This window comes from Saccopteryx leptura, chromosome 2 (assembly GCF_036850995.1).
Source record: "Saccopteryx leptura isolate mSacLep1 chromosome 2, mSacLep1_pri_phased_curated, whole genome shotgun sequence".
NCBI lineage: Eukaryota > Metazoa > Chordata > Mammalia > Chiroptera > Emballonuridae > Saccopteryx > Saccopteryx leptura.
The window spans coordinates 346,831,445-346,851,228 of record NC_089504.1 but is presented as its reverse complement, the minus strand read 5'-3'; the positions used below and the strand labels follow the sequence as shown (position 1 = coordinate 346,851,228).

Below are 19,784 nucleotides of genomic sequence, written 5' to 3'. Positions count from 1 at the left end.
CCTTAATGTGTTGCTGGTGGGAATGTAAAATGGTGCAACCATTTGCAAAATGTTTGGCAGTAGAATAGTCAGCCTTCTAAAATGGTTCCTAGGATTCATATCCGCATGTAATCTCCTCCCTTTGAATGTGGGTTGGACCTAGTGATTAATTTGTTTCTAATTAATAGGACAGGACAGTAATGGGAAATCACTTCTGTTATTAGATTATAAAAGATGTGACTTACACTTGTTCTCATTTTCTCTCCAGAGCTTCTCTGATGAAGTCAGCTAAAGAGCCCACACGGCAAGAATCGAGGACAGTTACTGGCCAAACGTCCAGTGAAGGAAATGAGGCCCACAGTCCAACACCCTCAATGATCTGAATCCTGACAATCACATGAGTAAGTCTAGAAGTTGATCCTTCCCTTGTCAAGCCTTCAGGTGAGACCGCAGGCTAGGTCATTACCTTGATGTCAGCCTTGTGAGAGACTGTGAAGCAGAGGACCCAGATAAGCTATGCCTCTATTCCTGAAATAATACATTTGTATTGTAGTAGGCTGCTAAGGTTTTGGGTAACTTGTTATACAGTAACTGGTAACTAATATAGACAGTTTCTTATAAAATTAAACATAAACCAACTATATAACCCAGCAGATCCACTCCTAGGTATTAACTGGAAAAAAAAAAAAAGAAAACATATGTCCACACAAAGACTTGTACACAAATGGACACAGACATTTGTTTATAGCAGAAGTGTTCCTAAGAGTCAAAAGCTGGAAACATTCCTAATGCTGGTGAATTGATAAACAAAATGTACTGTAGCAATACAGTGTAATACTATTATTCATAAATAAATAGAAACAAAATACTGATACATGCAACTACTTGGATAAACTTGAAAAAAAAAACCATGCTAAATGAAAGAAGCCAGAAGCAAAAGACGACATACTGTTATTATTCCTTGTATAAGAGATGGACAGAAATGGTAAATCTATAGAAACATAAATCAGATTAGTGGTTATCTGGGGCAGAGGGGTAAGAGTAGGAATTGACTGCAAACAGGTGAAAGAAATGTTTTAAAACATAGTGCTAGTTACACAATTCTATAAATTCACTAAAAATCATTAAGTTGAACACTTAAAGGTATGCAGATTATAATCACACTAAAGTTGTTTTTTCTTTTTTTAAAGAACCCTAAAAGGACCTAGAAAAAACAAACTGAGAGCTAGCAACACTGATACTGACTCTGTCTCAAGAGGGAAGAGTCTAGCTACTCATCACCAAGTATTACAAGAAACATCAGGACCAGGGCAGCTTTTCGAGCTACTCTCATATGACAAATCCTCATAAGACTATCTTCAGCTCCTTTTGTTCCCACACAACGGATTTCATGCTCTTTCCAAAGAAATTAGTAAGTGTTATGTTAAAACATACACACACACACACACACACACACACACACACACACACACCTCTGCTACTTGGCATCCGACAGGAGGCTGAGACAATCAACTGTAAAAGAGCTGGCCCCAGGGCATCTCCCATACTTAATTATTTCATTAGCAGCTGCAGAGTTTACTCTTTCTAAATTGTGCTAAAATCCATAAAGATCCATATTTTTCTAATTATATTACTTCTTTGTAATATTTTGTCCTTTTATGTCTTTTATGGGCTTTAATGCCTCACTCTGTATTCTGTTACTAATGTAGTGTGCTTTGCTAGGCTTTATTATTTCGCTAGTGAGCATTATCCCTGACCTACAAGTCAGCGGTTGTATAAAGCCCACGGGGAAGCTCTCTGAGGGTTCACTCAGGGATGTGAAAGGTTAGTTTCTCCTATAAGAAAAGAAGAAAATAATGAATTACCTTTTCTATACAGTCTCAGAGACAGAACCAGTACAACCTGAAGGACTAGAACCAGAAAATCAAGATGATGATGAGAAAGGAACAGTTCATTATAAAAATGCCAGAAATAGTTCTGGGCTAAAAGCAGTGCAGAGAGGTAGCAAAGGTACATTAAGTTATATTCAATTTTCAGTGACAGAGAATCATGGCCAAAATCCTAGGCTGACTGGAGAAGCTACTAAAGAGCCTTTCCTATTTTCTCTAGGGCTACTCGTGACTTCCTTGAGGTGCATAAAGGGTAACAAAGGCATGTCTGGGATTGCTGCTTCTGTAGACGCAGGTGCAGAGAAGGCTGGTTCTAACAAATCTTGTCAATGTTTCTAATGCCACCAGACTGACTAATATAGTGAAATATCTACCATGATCCCATTTTTACATACTCAGTTGGCATACTTAACAAATCTTTTAAGGGTAAGGTCACAAGTTATTTTTAATTATTAAATCACGAGTCTCCATATGTTACTGTTTAAACAGCATCACCCAGAGCAGAATCATTCCTGCAACCTCAACTTCAGATCCAATTGCAATTGTCAAAAGCAAGTTTCACCTTTAGACACAGACAAAAGCATGGTGATTAGCAGAGGCGAAGCAGGGTGAGGGAGGTAGAAGAGGATACAGGGGGGATAGATGGTGATGGAAAGAGACTTGACTTGGGGTGGTGAACACACAACACAATATACAGATCATGTATCATGGAATTGTACACCTGAGACCTATATTATTTTATTAATCAATGTCACCCCAATAAATTCAATTTAAAAAAATCAGATTTCAACTAGGCAGCTACAAGAGAAAACATCTGGACCTACCAGTCAGAATGAGAAAGGTCACATGTTAAATCCAGATCATCTTCTTTATTGATGTTTGAAGGTTATACACCAAGGGGTGGATTACCAGGGTCCTCCTTTTAGGCCTGGCTCTGACATCTTCATTCATCTGCTATGTGTGTGACACTTTAAAATCCAAAGCTTTAAAACTACTGTGTTGTCACTCACTTCCAAATGTAATTTTCCTAATTCTAAGCCTGAACACCATGCCAATCTATTACTAGACTGCTGAGTATTAGATGCTGGAAGAAACCACGTAACAGAATTGTCAGGGGCAGATGATGTCTACTCTTTTAAAAACTGTTCTCCAAATTTCCACCCAGCGTTTTACTATGAATGAAGCATCTGCAACTTTCCCCAGTATAATTAAGAAAAAGAAAAGGCTTTCGAATCATCAAGGAAGAAAATCAAAAGATTGCTTTAAGATCAGGTTTAGGCTTCAGATCAGTGATGAAGAAAAGGGGATTGTGCCTATCGTGTGATGTTTTCATAATTAGTATATATTATTTTATATCCAAAATCATTTATGTTGGAAGCAATTCTATAGTCCATCACATATGAAGCTACTGCAAAAACAAGATACCTTAAGACCTTACACACTGTGGTAAGGAATTTTTCATTTTTTTCTAGGTTTTGGACCTCTTTTGAAAACTGTACTCTTTGCCCAGAAAAATATGCACATGCTCTTAAATACAAAGTTTCACATAATTTTAATAGGTTTCTCAAACCATGAGATTTCAGGTTGAGAATCTTTGTATTAGGCATTTTAATAGGCTCGGGTTTAAATAGAAGGCTAGTCTGAGCAATATTTTATATCCTTTATATGACAATGGTTAGCCTTTAAACTTTTTGTTCAAGTGCCCTCAAAAGAATTTTGTAAAACTATGTTTCTCCCTTATACAGAGTGAACATTAAATCGATATTAATTGGACATTTAAAATTTTCATTATAATTTAAACAGTTCTAAAACAAGACAATTTATGTTTATTATAAATAATGATGATGCAAACTGTTATTGCATTCTTTCAAATGTATCTAGTGGAAAATAAATATTAATGATTTGATCTCCTTCATCATAAATTTACAATTACATAAGTTTTAAAACTCAGAAAGTTTCTCCTTGAATTTATATTTCCATTTCACTTTCCTCATAGAATTTTATCCTTACATGCTATTCTTTTACGTTTTTTGTTTTCTATTGCTCATCCTATTATATGTCTCTACAATAATATATAAATAAAAAATATTTGTTTCCATGAAGTTCTGTTTATTAAAAAATTTCTTCTGAATTGAGCTATTATTATTAACATACAATTGATAAAAAACAATATAGGTATATTACAAATCTTGGTCAATAATTATTAAATATAAAAAGTAAGAATTTGAGGAATGTATCTCTTAATGAGATGAATGAAGGGGGATGCATTTATGAAATTTTTTTTATGAAAGGAATTATCCAATTGACCTTTTGTTTGGCATCCTGGAAGAATTTATGCTGAAGGGCAAAGAAGTAAGACTCGGGATGGGTGCGAGCTATGCCTTTCTTGTACAGGAGAAGGGTCCTGTGAAAGGGTGGAGGGGAAAGAAGGGCCTCAACTACAGCAGCCTTACAGGGCAGGTGGTTTCAGAGAAGAAAACATAATGAAATTGAAGACCTGGCAATTGATTCTCTTAAAATTATCCACACTCATGTAATCCTTGGGGAGTCTTCCATTTATCCCAGTTTGAAGAACTCTGCTAAAGAGAGACCCCATTGCCACGATGTACGCAGATGCTCTTCACATGACGTGACCAACAGTGATTTAGTGAGCACTTGGAACAATGCAAGGGATGAATGGATAAAAGGATGGATGGATGGATGGATGGATGGATGGATGGATGGATGGATGGATGGATGGATGGATGGATGGATGGATGGATGGAAAGGTGAGGAAAAAAATGGAAAAATACTGAGTATTTTCTGTGTACACCAAACTCTAGCAATAAAAGAATAAGACTAAAAAAGATTCCGTCTTTGTCATCTCATCAATTCTCTGGGAGACAGTGAAACACAGTGAGACCCTGCCACAATGTAATATGTATACATTTGGATCTAACAGGATTGATAACTGCCTCCAGGTGTCCACTCCCCTCCCTTCTGTGATGGGAGCAAGCTAAAATTCTTACATGATGAGATTTGGTAGGAAGTTACTGCCTCATGAATACTTGAGACTTCTTAAATTTAATGTATGGTCAGTTGTGTCTTGTCTAAACTTCACCGTTTTTGCTTTATGTTTTTTGCAATAGTATCTAGCCCAAACTCCTGTATTTCATCAACTTTACCATTATGTGACTGCCATATTTTAAAAATGAAATTTCTGAATCCTACCTACCATGTGGTAGAGAGATGTCATATACTCATCTCATCTCCAAAACTATTCTTTGTGCAAATTACCAAAAAAAAAAAAAAAAAAAAAAGCCCCTCTGACAAATTATGAAAAATGATGACCTAGTGAGCCAGAACAGGATTTCATTCCTCAGTCCAGCGGAGTGCTGGTAAATGTTTAGAAAGCAACTCAGAGTGGAAGAAGGGCTTTTTTTCTCCATCTTTTGCTGATGTCAGTAGTCTAAATACCACGGCCCATTTCAAGCCACTGACATGAAGACAACCGGCTCAGAAGATTCCTGAAAATTTAACAATTGATTATGAACTGACTTTGGTACATCATTGGGACTCCTCACTTATCTCTTAGCAGAGAGCCTGCATGTGGTTACCCAACTGCACCAGGGTACACAACGTCCCAGGTCACCATGCCTGGTGTCAGACTTCGAGCAGATGAACTCACTTGGCAAGAGCTGATGTTATGAGTTAGCAAGCACACATGGGTGTCTCACGTACTGCTAACCAACTGGGCTGGAATACATTTTATTCCACACTCTCCTTGCTTCCACAGCAAGGAGACATCAGTATTACTGCTCTACAGTTAAAGGTAAGCAAAAGGAAAGGGGAGGGGTCTCGGAGGGCCCACTAAGGACAGTGGGAAGACCTGTTTTTCTGTCAACCATTACTGCAGTCCGTTTCTCTTTTGCAGTTGCCAAATCTCTTCCTACAAGATCCTTTTAGTTCGTTGTGCTACACAGCTTGGTTTAAAAAAAAAAAAAGGCCAGAGATGCTGTTTTTTGTTAAAATGATTCAAGGAGAGGTGTCTGGGTTTTATCACCAACAGAACTTAACCGTTTGACACAGGAGAAGCCATAAAGCCTCTGCCCATTGTGAGCGCTTACAGAAATCCCCTGTGAGTGAACTTCAGCAGCAGAACACTGCTGATTTTGTAAGATAACCCCTGCATCCCATGAGCGACAGGTCTTGATCTGGGCTTGAGAGATGTAATATTTTGATAAAAGAAAGGCACTTCCTTTTGAAGCATGTATTTGCGTGTATGAGCAGTACCGCTGGAACCTCAGTGAGCGCCTAGGCGAGGCTGACGCGGTCTCTCCCAGCTCGCTCCAGCCCGGGGCCCCTCCCTCACACATCTGACAGTAGCAGCAATTAGCATCCATAAACCGCAAATGTGGCTTGGTGTCCCCCCCCCCCCCTTCAGAAGCATCAAAGTAGTCTGTATTTCTCATGAGTGCAAAAAAAGTTGTACACCTCAAAAGAGACTGAGGCTTTGACATGGAAGGCTACTGAAGATGGGAGCTGTACCTCCTAAGAGAGAAAAATTATTTTTCTAGCAAACTTTCTCATTAAAGTTCTTATCTTGGAGTTCAGCTTCACGAAACGTTATCACAATAGAGAAAATGTAAGGCCTTTCAAAAAGTTATCAAATTCAATTTTTCTCATAAAATTAGGTACACCCTTAACTCTTATACAAAAGAAGTACTTAAATAAATACAATTGATCTCCACTGTACAATTAATTAAAAGGAAATATATTTCTTAATGAGTGCCAGGTATATGTAATTAATATTCAGTTGCAAAGACTCAGGAAATGAAGGGTGTAATGCATTGAATGTCCCCCTCAAATTCATGTGTGTCAGAAACCTCAGAATGTAACTTTATTTGGAAATAGAGTCATTGTAGATGTAATTAGTTAAGATGAGGTCACACTGGATTAGGATGGGCCCTTAATCCAATGACGAATGCCCTTATAAGACAGAGACACACATAGGGGAGAAAGTGTGTGACAACAGAGGCAGGGGTTGGAGTTATGCTGCCACAAACCAAGGGTCACCAGGGATTGCTGGGAGCCACAGAAGCTAGAAAAAGACAAAGGAGGATTCTCTTCTAGAGCCTTTCGAGGACGGATGACTGCTGACGCCTTGACTTGGGACTCTCAGTTTCCGGAATTGTAAGCGAATCAATTTCTGTTGTTTTAAGCCACTGTGGTAAATTGTTTGTGGTAATTTGTTGTAGAAGTACTAGGAAACTAAACAAAGGCAACTCAGGCAGAATGAAAAGCTGATGCTGATGGATACTGAGGTACATCGTGTACTTTTTGCCTCATAGCATCTCCAGAACAAACCACTAGCCTAAGCGGAAAGGGATGATGGCTGGGAGGGAGCTGCTGAAAACGGGGCCAGGAGAGTGTTCACTGCAGGGAGCTGGCAGCCAAATACATATCCCCTAATTATTCAAAGCGAGAAGAGTAATGCCACCAGCACATGCATGTAGAATCACAACCTCAAAACATACACGCCCAGGACAGACTCCTTCCTACCATGTTCTAAGTGGGAAATGGCAAAGATGAGGATCCAATTCCAGAGGAAAAGGACGAAGACAAAAAGCCGAGGTTCTTTCTACCTTCGTTATTCAGCCTTTAACTGCATTTCCTTTCCCGGGGTCTTGTTGGGATGCTGTTCCCCCGCCTCGTGCCTCATCTCTACCTGTTAATACCCCTGGGAACACTAGTGTTAAACACATCTTTCCCCTGGCTCTAATATCCAGGGGCTTTTATTTTATTGTGTTACTCTGTGAACGCAGGCCAGATACAAGCAGTAGGAGTATTCTTTCTTACGATATGTTATAAATATTGCATTAACTTCTGCTTTTGACATTATGGTATCTCAATGACATTTTATTTAGATCCAATAGGAAGGTTCCAATATCCTTTGTATTTAGTGAAGTGTCTACCCCAGCATTCCTTCAACACTACAGCAAAACAAAGATCTGGGGGTCCCTGGGTTAGTTCCTACTGCTCAAGGCCAGCCTGACAATAGTCACAGTTGGTCCCAACTAAGAAGAAGAGAAATCATAATTGTTCATGGGAGTCAATGAACAGGCTGGAAAATGAATTCTAAACCTCTATTTCTTGTGCTTTTCAATCCAGGTGAATTATATTACTTCATAGATAGGTATTTTAGAAAGATATAAATGTGGGCTACTAGGAACCTTCTTTTTTCAAAAAAGTTTATAAGGGGCCTAACCAGGTAGTGGCACAGTGGATGGAGTGTTGATGTGGGATGCTGAGGACCCAGGTTTGAAACCCCAAGTTTGCCAGCTTAAGCACAGGCTTACCAGCTTGAGCTCAGGCTCATCGGCTTGAGCGTGGGATCATAGACATGACCCCATGGCAGCTGGCTTGAGCCCAAAGGTCGCTGGTGTGAAGCCCAAGGTCGTTGGCTTGAGCAAGGGGCATCTGACTCGGCTGGAGGGCCCCCCACAGCCAAGACACATATGAGAAGCAATCAATGAACAACTAAAGTGCCACAACTACAAGCTGACGCTTCTCTTCTTTCTCCCTTCCTGTCTGTATTTGTCTGTCTGTCTCTCTTGCTGAAAAAAAAATGTTTATAAGGGGTGAAAGTTTGTCATGTACATACAATTACAGATAGAATATAATTAGGTTCTTAAACAATATCATTCAAACTCATGCCAAAGACTCAGCCTTATCGTTCATTGCACTTGAGGGAGCTGAGATAGTGCAAGAAGGCGTCATGGAGACAATAAACTGGAGCTGATGTAAGAGCTCCAGTGCATTAGTCCATTGGACTAAAATTTTCATGAAGGGAGGAGCCAACTCAGTTGTTAAAAAACAAACAAACATTTAATCCACATATGGTTTTATTTGTGACCAATTAATTTACATAAAACCTCTAGTGGCACAGAACTATATTCATTCTCCATATGTGATAAACAGAGCTGTTAATAATATATATTTTTCTAATTTTAAAAATAATAGTGTTAGACACCCTATGGATTCCCTTTTGAAATGTTTATATGAACACTGTTCTTTCAAGGACCGAAGGCTTTCCTAATGCCTCACACAGTAAATGTGTACACTAGGCCAGGAGCCGGCGTCCTCGGGCCTGCAGGCCACGTCTGATCCACTGCTGTTGTTGTAAATAAAGTAACTGGCACACAGCCACCTGTGTTCATTTGGGTATCTTTATGGCTGCTTTATACTACAACAGCAGAGTTCAGAGGTTGGAACAAAGATCATATGAACCACAAAGCCTAAGATATTTACCATCCGGTCCTTGACAGAAAAAGTTTGCTAACTTCTGGGCTAGGATCCTGGGAATATATTAAAATATATTCCTGTGGGGTGGGAAACAAGTGAATTTATGTTAAATATTGATACCTTTTAAAAGTTTTTTCCAGCCCTGGCTGGTTGGCTCAGTGGTAGAGCCTCGGCCTGGCGTGCGGGGGACCCGGGTTCGATTCCAGACCAGGGCACACAGGAGAAGCGCCCATTTGCTTCTCCACCCCCCCCCTCCTTCCTCTCTGTCTCTCTCTTCCCCTCCCGCAGCCAAGGCTCCATTGGAGCAAAGATGGCCCGGGCGCTGGGGATGGCTCCTTGGCCTCTGCCCCAGGCGCTGGAGTGGCTCTGGTCGCAAAAGAGCGACGCCCCGGAGGGGCAGAGCATCGCCCCTGGTGGGCGTGCTGGGTAGATCCCGGTCGGGCGCATGCGGGAGTCTGTCTGACTGTCTCTCTCCATTTCCAGCTTCAGAAAAATGCAAAAAAAAAAAAAAAAAAAGTTTTTTCCAAATCTTTTGTTTTGTTTCTCAAACGACAGTTCCAGTTAGGAAGACTTTTTTTTCCACCTAAAAATATAATCTGTTTTTCCACAAGAGAAAAATAAAGTGATTGTTTCTAAGATCTGGAAACTGAGAAATACACACATAACATTTCATTTATTTAACATATCAATTAAACATAATTAAAATTATACTGAATTTAAAACATTTTAAGACAGGTCTTGGATATTAGGGCCAGGGGAAAGATGTGTTTAACACTAGTGTTCCCAGGGGTATTAACAGGTAGAGATGAGGCACGAGGCGGGGGAACAGCATCCCAGCAAGACCCCGGGAAAGGAAATGCAGTTAAAGGCTGAATAACGAAGGTAGAAAGAACCTCGGCTTTTTGTCTTCGTCCTTTTCCTCTGGAATTGGATGCTCATCTTTGCCATTTCCCACTTAGAACAGGGGTCCCCAAACTTTTTACACAGGGGCCCAGTTCACTGTCCCTCAGACCGTTGGAGGGCCGGACTATAAAAAAAACTATGAACAAATCCCTATGCACACTGCACATATCTTATTTTAAAGTAAAAAAAAAAACAAAAAACAAAACGGGAACAAATACAATATTTAAAATAAAAAACAAGTAAATTTAAATCAAGAAACTGACCAGTATTTCAATGGGAACTATGCTCCTCTCACTGACCACCAATGAAAGAGGTGCCCCTTCCGGAAGTGCAGCAGGGGCCGGATAAATGGCCTCAGGTGGCCGCATGTGGCCCGTGGGCCGTAGTTTGGGGACCCCTGACTTAGAACATGGTAGGAAAGAGTCTGTCCTGGGCATGTATGTTTTGAGGTTGTGATTCTACATGCATGTGCTGGTGGCATTACTCTTCCCAACTACCTGAAAACATAAAACTCACAGCTATTTCTAGACCCAGAGAAAATTCTAACATAAATGATAAAGTCCCAAGCCAAAGGCTGTATCAAGACTATCATTTCAAACATACACTTAATAGCATTACCTGCCAGAACGCAGACACCCTAACTCAGAAAAATGCAAGCTGAAGCCACAGTGATCATTTGCCTCATTCTGAGTGTGACTCCATGGATGTCACCTTCAAGAAGTTGCACGAAGCTGGCAGAACACCATATGCCTTTCCTCAGCACAAATGACCACATCCTGTGCCAGGCAGCATTTTTCAGTCTCTGTGGTTAAGAACTGGTACAAATTAAAGTAGAGCTAGGCAGAGCTGGAATGTTAGTTGAGGCTGTGATTTGAATCTCAGAAGTTTTAGACATAGAACTCTATTTCTTGATCCCTTAAGAATCTAAGACAAAAGAAAAAGATCTCAAGAGATAATTTTTTTTCTTTAATTCCTTTAAGAAACACATATATAATAAACACATATGATTAACCTAAGGCATTCATTTATTCAACAAATATATATTGCACATGAACTATGGGCCAAGTGGTTCAAGGTGCTCCAAATACTTTGAAGTGAATAAAGACAGCTTAAGATCCTACCTCCTGAAGGGTGAAGGGGGAGAGACAATAAACAAATAGATAAATAAAAGTCCAAAATTATCTATGGGAAGTGCTATGCAGAGAATTAAAATAGAGTACCACGTTAAAATCATGACGGGGTGATCAGAGAACATCTCTGAAGAAATGACACCACATGAGATCTGAGTAACATTCGTAAAGCAATAGTGAACAGGTTCATCAGCAAAAATATTAGTATGAAACGTGCAGTGTTGGTGTGACTATCATGATCAAAATTCTCCAAAAAAACCTAGAAATAATCCATAATATTAATAGAGACTGGTCTTTGGGTGGTAGGATGGAGGTGAGGTTTCCTTTTTTCTTTCCACTTCTATGAACTATCAAACTGTGATATAATACAAAAATATATATAGTTAGTCTTTGTCCTTAGTTCCTGGCACAGAGTTCCTAGAACTTTTAGAATTCCCTGAGTTACAGAACTATTTTTTGTTATTCACAAGCCCCTTTCAATCATAGCTGAGTTTATGCTACTTTAGATGACTGAAGGTGGAAATCCTACATAGCCACAGGATGGGCTGGTCACCAGAAAGACCAAATGATTAGAGGGTTAAATTTTTCAGCCCTATCACAAACCTCCAGAAAGGAGAGGAGGGACTGTAGATTGAGCTCTATAATAACTCTTGAATAATAAGATTCAGAACAGCTGCTGAGTTGGTGAACACATTGTGGTGTGCCCAGGGAGGGCATGGAGGCTCTTTCACACCACATCGTGTCCTTTGCACCTCTTCCGTTTGGGTGTTCCTGAATTGTATCCTTTAAAATAAACTGGCAGCCCTGGCCGGTTGGCTCAGTGGTAGAGCCTTGGCCTGGTGTGCAGAAGTCCCGGGTTCGATTCCCAGCCAGGGCACACAGGAGAAGCGCCCATCTGCTTCTCCACCCCTCCCCCTCTCCTTCCTCTCTGTCTCTCTCTTCCCCTCCCGCAGCCGAGGCTCCATTGGAGCAAAGATGGCCCAGGCGCTGGGGATGGCTCCTTGGCCTCTGCCCCAGGCACTAGAGTGGCTCTGGTCGCAACAGAGCTACGCCCCGAGGGGCAGAGTGTCGCCCCCGGTGGGCATGCCGGGTGGATCCCGGTCGGGCGCATGTGGGAGTCTGTCTGTCTCTCCCCGTTTCCAGCTTCAAAAAATTTAAAAAAAATAAAATAAAATAAAATAAACTGGCAATAGTAAGTAAAGTGCTAGCCTAAGTTCTGTGAGTCATTCTAGCAAATTATCAAACTTGATGGAAGTTGGTGGAAAACCCTAAATTTGTTGCCAAGTTGAACAGAGTGTGAGTTACCTGGGGACCTGGTACTGTCAACCGCTGTCTGAAGTGAAGACAATCTTGTGAAACTGAGCCCTTAATTTGTGGGTTCTATACTAACTTCAGGAGTTAGTATGAGAATTGAACTGAATGTTGAATTTCCAGTTTTTTCTGGATACTGGAGAATTGGTTGTGGGTATTGGAAAACACTCCAGAATTGGTGTCAGCAGTGGGATTTTTTTTTGGCCCGTGGTTAATGAAAATGTGGTTTAGGAAGAGAAAGGAAGAAAGAATGGGGTATAAGAAACCTGATTCTTAGCCACGTGGTCACCCATATTATGGAGCAGCAGTTGTGCTGTGATCAGATACTATAGGTTAAATTACCAGGGGTATTCAGAGATGAGTCCAACTCTTGAGGAGCTGGTTCACTGGATGCACAAGGAACTGCAAACTAATGAGAAAGAGGTACAATATACAATCCTTTGGTTGTTGTTATTATCTGTAATAGCTAAACTGAAATGAAAAGAGAGCGTTGCGTCAGACCTTAATGCCGGACCAAGCTCAGATTTTGGTTGGTTTGAGCTTTGGGTACTAGGCTCAAAGCTGCCCCCAAGGGAAAAACTATGCAGGAACAACAGAGAGTACCTCTAAGACTTCTGGTCACCAAGAAGGTAATTCACACCTGACCTGTGGTGGCACAGAGGATAAAGTGTCAACCTGGAATGCCAGGTCTCTGGTTCAAAGCCCTGGGCTTGTCTGGCTAAGGCACATGTGAGAAGCAGCTACAAGTTGCTTCCTGCTTCTCTCCCTCACTTTTCTTTCTCTCTCTCCTTTCTCTAAAAATCGATAAACAAAATGTTAAAAAAAAGAAAAAGAAGGTAATTTACATGGAGGTGGGCAAATCCAAGAGACTACTGAAAGCAGGGGGATAGCGTGAGGGAGTTGTCTCATTTTGTAAATCAGAACCAACAGCTTCTGAAGAGTCTTTACTAAAATGGATTGTGAGAATAACTAAGTTAGGGAGAGTATCTCTGGTTTTTAATGCTACAGAATGGAAGGGTATGTTTGAGTTGACATTAGACCCTTAGCTCACTATAAAACTAAAACTGTAAAATTCACTAAAATCACAGGTGGTTATATATGATCCAGACACAGAGCATGTTTTTTCCCAAGAAAGCAGCCGGACTGTTGGACTGGAGCAAAGCTACTGTAAGGTCTCTTTGCCCTGAGAAAGAGGACTATCCAACTCCCTCTATAAATGCCAAGTGGAACACCCCAGAGGAAGCAGCTGATATGCTTCATCTGTAAGCCACATGGAACTGGCTTTATGATAGAAACTCACCCGCTGAATATGCCTGTAACGTAGGTCATGGTAAATGCTGTGGTTTTAAAAAGGTGTTCTAAAAATGTACAAGCTGGATAGGGTATGGTCAAGTCAGTGCAGCCGCAGGGGGTGATGAGAATGAGGCTTGGAGGGAAGAAGGTCATTATACTCAGAGGTCCCAGGGAGCGGGCGCCACATGCCATGAAGGGCCATGTGGGAACGCAGCCACTCTCAGTCCGAAGGCGGAAAAGAGGAGTGAGGGAAAATCCTAGGGCCAGAGCCTTTACTGGAGTTTCTGAGAGAAGGTGAGGCAGGTTAGGATAAACAGTTTAAATGGGTTAGTTTGAATAATTCCAGACTTTGGGACATAGGAGTGGTCTCTAGGGCCTGGCCTGTGGTGGCGCAGTGGATAGAGCATCAATCTGGAATGCTGAGGTCGCAGGTTTGAAACCCTGGGCTTGCCGGGTCAAGGCACATACAACAAGCAGTCAATGAACAAAGTGAAGCAACTATGAGTTGATACTTCTCACTACTCCCCACCTCTCCTCTCTCTGTAAAATCAATAAATAAAATCTTAAAAAAAAAAAAAAAAAGACTGGTCTTTAAGGACTCCCTGGGATTTCAGACAGGGAAAATATTAGCTTCGTGTACGAGAGTTAGATAAAGAGATGGTTTGCTGGGGGTTATGGGGTGATAGGGGTTGAGGGGGTCTGGACTGGTTGGTTTGCTTATGAAAAAAAAGCACTTCCTCGGCCAAGCCCTTTGCTGTCTCTAAGAACTGGTTTTCCCCGGGAGGGGTAGTCTTTCCCCAGGGCTGTAAGGCCCCCAAATGTTAAGCATCAAAAATGTAGAAAATAAGAAAATATAGTTAAAAGGATTGACTCTGTGACAAATGGGCGCTAAAGAGGCATAAACAGACCCTAAGAAAACTCAGAGTGGTGGACCCCTTTCGCAAGGCACCCCGTTTACCTTACTGCTGCAGAACCAAGCACACTCTCAGAAGCTTTATGGAATTTGCTATCTCAGCTTCCCTCTCTTGGGTCTTGTAGATGCTAATAAAAACATTAGACTAATTAACAAGAGAATGAGGAGGGTCAAGGACCTTGTCCCAGCAAGGCTGAAAATTGTAAATGGTTATTATTAAGAAATAAGGTGAGCCCTGGCCAGTTGGCTCAGTGGATAGAGCGCTGACCCTGCATGTGGACATCCCTGGTTTGATCCCTGGTCAGGGCACACAAGAGAAATGACCATCTGCTTCTCTTCCCCTCCCTCTCCCTCTTCTGTCTCTTCCCCTCTTGCAGCCAGTGGCTTGACTGGTTCGAGCATCGTCCTTAGGCGCTGAGGATAGCTCAGTTGATTTGAGCACTGGCCCCAGACTGGGGTTGCCAAGTGGATCCTGGTCAAGGTGCATGGAGGAGTCTATCTCCCCTTCTGTCACTTAAAAAATAGTGAATAAGGTGGATAAAGTAAACATTGATAAGGCCAAAACAAGGGGGCAAAGAGAGGGGGAGAATTAAGGGACTCATTTCAGTAAGGTAAAAATCTGTAGATGGTCACAGATTAGGCAAGTGCTTTCCAACAATGACTGTTGGGACTTTAGACTAGAGAATTTCCATGTCAGGGGTGATTATTAGCCTGCTATTGGACATTAATCGAAACTGCCTCCATGATTAAATGACAAAAGCAATCTTAATGTCTGAACTACCTATGATATCTTAGATGATGTCAGAAAAAATGCTCCGGCCTGGCCAATTGGCTCAGCGATAGAGTGTCAGCCTGGGATGTGGAAGCCCCAGGTTCGATTCCTGGTCAAGACACACAGGAGAAGCAACCATCTGCTTCTCTATCCCTCCCCCTCCCGTCTTCTCTTTCTCTCTTCTCCTCCCACAGCCATGGCTTGAGTAGTTCAAGCAAGTTGGCCCTGGGCACTGAGGATGGCTCCACGGCCTCGCCTTGATCACTAAAATAGCTCAGTTGCTGAGCAACAGAGCAGTGGCCCCAGATGGGCAGAGCATCCCGTGGTAGGGGGTTTGCCAGGTGGATCCCAGGTGGAGTACATGCCAGAGTCTGTCTCTCTGCCTCCCTGCCTCTCACTTAACAATAATAGTAAAAACAAAGGAAAAGAAAAAAATGCTCTATGGGGGAAGAGAGTACCTAGAACAGTTCCATAATAAAATGGAAATGGTTTATACAGGATTACACAACCTGGGGGCCGCATGCAGGAGATGATCATTAGCCGGGAGCCTTTTTTCTTTTACAACTGACTTGGACTGCCAGATTGCATCATCACTTGGACAATGCCCTATAAACAGCTCTTGACTGACAAATAAGAGCTGGTTGGTTATGGATGGCAGCGCCAAGGTGAATGGACAATGTCCTGTTTGGAAGCCTTTCACTCTGATTGAAGAAGGTAACAAATCAGCTTAGTGAGATGAGTTACATGCTGTTTTCTTAGCAGTGATGGAGGAGTTGAACAATGATAAAAGACTCTGTTATGGTTCTAACACAACTCATGGGTCATAGCCAATGTCCTGGCCATATGGATATGCAGAAAGACAAAGGAAACCTGGTCTATTAAAGGATACCAAATGTGGCACTGCCCTATGGAAATTACTATGGGAATTGAGGGTGTATTAAAGAACATGTCGGTACCTATGAGAAAAAAACCTCCTTCCAGGTTTGGAAGGTGACTGGAACCAATGAGTGAATATTGTGATGTATTTGACTGGGTCCATGAAATGAGTAGACATTTGGGAACCGCAGCAATGCAGAGGGGTGAATCTGGACATATTCTTTTTCACCCTCTGAGGCTCAGAATGCCAAGAAGAACTCCTCTGTCTGTTAACAAGAGATACAGGGTTGCAGATGTCTATGGGTAAGATTCCCCAGGGGGAAGGCCCCACTCACAGCTGACAAGTGGATCATACTGAAGCAATGTCAGGAGCCACAGAAGGGCTACAAATGGTTTTTGATAAAATAGACATTAACTCTGGTCTAGACTTTGCTTACCTGGTGGCAAATGCACAGGGTCAGAGTACTAAAAAAGGACCAGAACAGAAGATAATGCACCAATTGGAATGGCCAACTTGCATTTCTTCAGACCAACGCATACACTTTACAGCCCATAATGTCAAACAACAGACGCAGAGACAGCCTCCTCATAATAATGTTTTCATAGAGAATTGGAACAAACAACTGAAACATTGGTTGTTTGAGACCCTTGGAAGCCCTAAGATGCCTTACCTCATCCTTAACTCAGAATGTCATATATACCTCATTTTCCCTTCCTGTCTCTGAACCTCTCATATACGTAGGGTCTCTGACTTTCTCATGCATGAGGGGTGCCCATACATATGTATGTAATTCAACTTGATCACTTTTCTCCTGTTATTATGCCTCATGTGGATTTAATTAGACCAGCTGAAAGAATCCTGAAGACTAGACAAAAGTTCCTTCCTCCCCCATATCAATATCTCTTGACTTTTATGATCCTTTTGCTATAGGACCCTTACGGTCAAAGACCAGAAGGTGGCCTGTGGTAGAATACAAAGATATATTTGGTCTTGGTCTTAGATTCCTGGCGCAGAGTTCCTAAAAACCTTGGAATCTCCTGAGTGATAGAATTGTATTTTGTTATTCACAACAAGCCCCTTTCAATGATACCTGAATTTATGTTACTGAGGTGAATGACGGTGGGGACCCTAAATTGCCTCAGGATGGGTTGGTCACCAGAAAGGCCAAGTGATTAGAAGGTTGCAACTGTCAGCCCCACCCACCAACCTCCAGGAAGGGGAGAAAAGACTGTAGATTGAGCTCTATAAAAATGTTTGAACGATGAGATTCAGAGAGCATCTGGGTTGGTGAACACATACAAGTGCTGGGAGCGAGGTATGCCCGGGGGAGGGGGGCACGCAAAGTCCTCCCACACCACACCCTGCTCTATGCATCTCTCCCATTTGGCCGTTCCTGAGCTGTAGCCTTTAAAACAAACTGGCAATAGTGAGTAAAATGCTATCCAAAGTTCTGTGAGTCATTCTAGCAAATGATCAAACCTGAGGGAGGCTTGTGGGAGACCCTGAATTTGTAGCCAAGCTGGAGGAAGGGCAGGTAACCTGGGGACCAGGTACTTACAACAGGTGTCTGAAGTGAGAGCAGGCTTGTGAAACTGATTCCTTAACCTGTGGGTTCAGCATGAACTCTGGGAGTTAGTATGAGAATTGAATTGGATGCCCAGCTGGTGTCTGAGGGGTTGGAGGATTGGTTGTTGGTGTCGGAAAACATCCCAAACAAACCTCTCTATAATGAATATGTGTTATTATTCTTATAATGAAAATGAGTAAAAAGAAACATTAAAAAATAAAGTCAGTATAACTGAACACTGAATTAAGCACCTTAAATTTTCAAATTTTGCTGATATCCTATAGCAAATTATTAAATGTAAAATAAACCTGAATTACTCCCAACTCAATCCACAAATACAAGTTTTCCTTGGAGAGTTCCTGATTTCTTCTTCATGTTAAGTCTCGACCACATCTATAACCATTAGTTATTAATCTGTACACTGTGGCTCACCTCCAATGTCTTCATCTTCATTGGTTGGGCATTCTGCACTGTCCACATTTTCTGTTTCATGAGGTTTGGTTAAATTGTAGTCATTTAAAATCACTGGACCTTCTAGGAGATAAAAAGAATTTTAACAATGCAACTTTTTAAAAAAAAATTTTAACATGTATTAAATAGATTCCCATTTCAGCTTCAAACAAATACTTAGTGATAATATCCCACCTTAGTGATAGTATCCCGCCCCAAGTGGGATATATGGGAAAACTCTTGAGCAGGGGTTCCCAAACTACGGCCCGCGGGCCGCATGCGGCCCCCTGAGACCATTTATCCGGACCCCGCCGCACTTCCAGAAGGAGCACCTCTTTCATTGGTGGTCAGTGAGAGGAGCATAGTTCCCATTGAAATACTGGTCAGTTTGTTGATTTAAATTTACTTGTTCTTTATTTTAAATATTGTATTTGTTCCTGTTTTGTTTTGTTTTTTACTTTAAAATAAGATATGTGCAGTGTGCATAGGGATTTGTTCATAGTTTTTTTTTATAGTCCGGCCCTCCAATGGTCTGAGGGACAGTGAACTGGCCCCCTCTGTAAAAAGTTTGGGGACCCCTGCTCTTGAGGTTTAGAAACATAGCCAGGATTCATGCACCTTTCTATTAGATATGATTTTCTTGAATATTTCTTTCATCTGAGTTAAAATGCACTCAGGTCACTTCTGGCCAGAAATTCTCTCTCCTGTGGGATGTTACTGCTATTTATGACCAAGAAGTATTGATATGAAGTAATGAGAAATACTTAGCCTGAAAATACTGGCATAACCCAATTTGGAACAGATGCTTTCCTTAGAGGAAGACTGTAAGCTTCCCATTTTCCTTTTCTGTTCACATTATACATGTGATTCTGTGGAAAACATATTGGTCCTCAAGTTTCTTTATTTCTTCAAACATACTAAATGCTGACAAGGCTATATATACGAAAAAGTCATAATTCTTGTCCCTGAGGAGCTTATACTTTGCGTGTGCAGAGAAGACAAGCCCACAACTATAATGCAAGACTCGGACAAGAGATAATACATGTCTAGAAGGTAGACTCGGACAAAAGATGAAGGGAAATACAAAGCGTTATGGGGGTTCATGAGTGAATGGGAGCAGACAATAATAAAAGCATGCTTAAATAAACAGCAAACTTCTCAAACATCAAGTTTCATGGAAATATAATTCTGCACAATAAATATTGACAATATTAGAAGAAAAAAGGAATAATATAGCTGGGATTATTTCACAGGTAAGCATGGTAGTTTAACAAAAAGATGATAACAAAAGAAGTGAAAAGTTAACCACATTCTATCAAACTCCTCCCCACTATTCAGTCAAGTATTTACATGTAACACATAGTCAAAGACATTGCGTCCTGTGATGTTTAAACTGGACTGAGATGGGAGAGGTAA

General features: G+C 41.3%; 1 protein-coding gene across 1 annotated transcript in view; it reads right to left on the bottom strand.

Annotated features, from left to right (window-relative positions):
• Positions 1-19,784, bottom strand: part of IKZF3 (IKAROS family zinc finger 3) — a 94,466-nt gene that overhangs the window by 48,475 nt on the left and 26,207 nt on the right. The window contains exon 3 of the mRNA XM_066364278.1: positions 18,351-18,452. Within this exon, the coding sequence (XP_066220375.1) occupies positions 18,351-18,452 (102 nt within the window). The remainder of the gene's footprint in view (positions 1-18,350; positions 18,453-19,784) is intronic.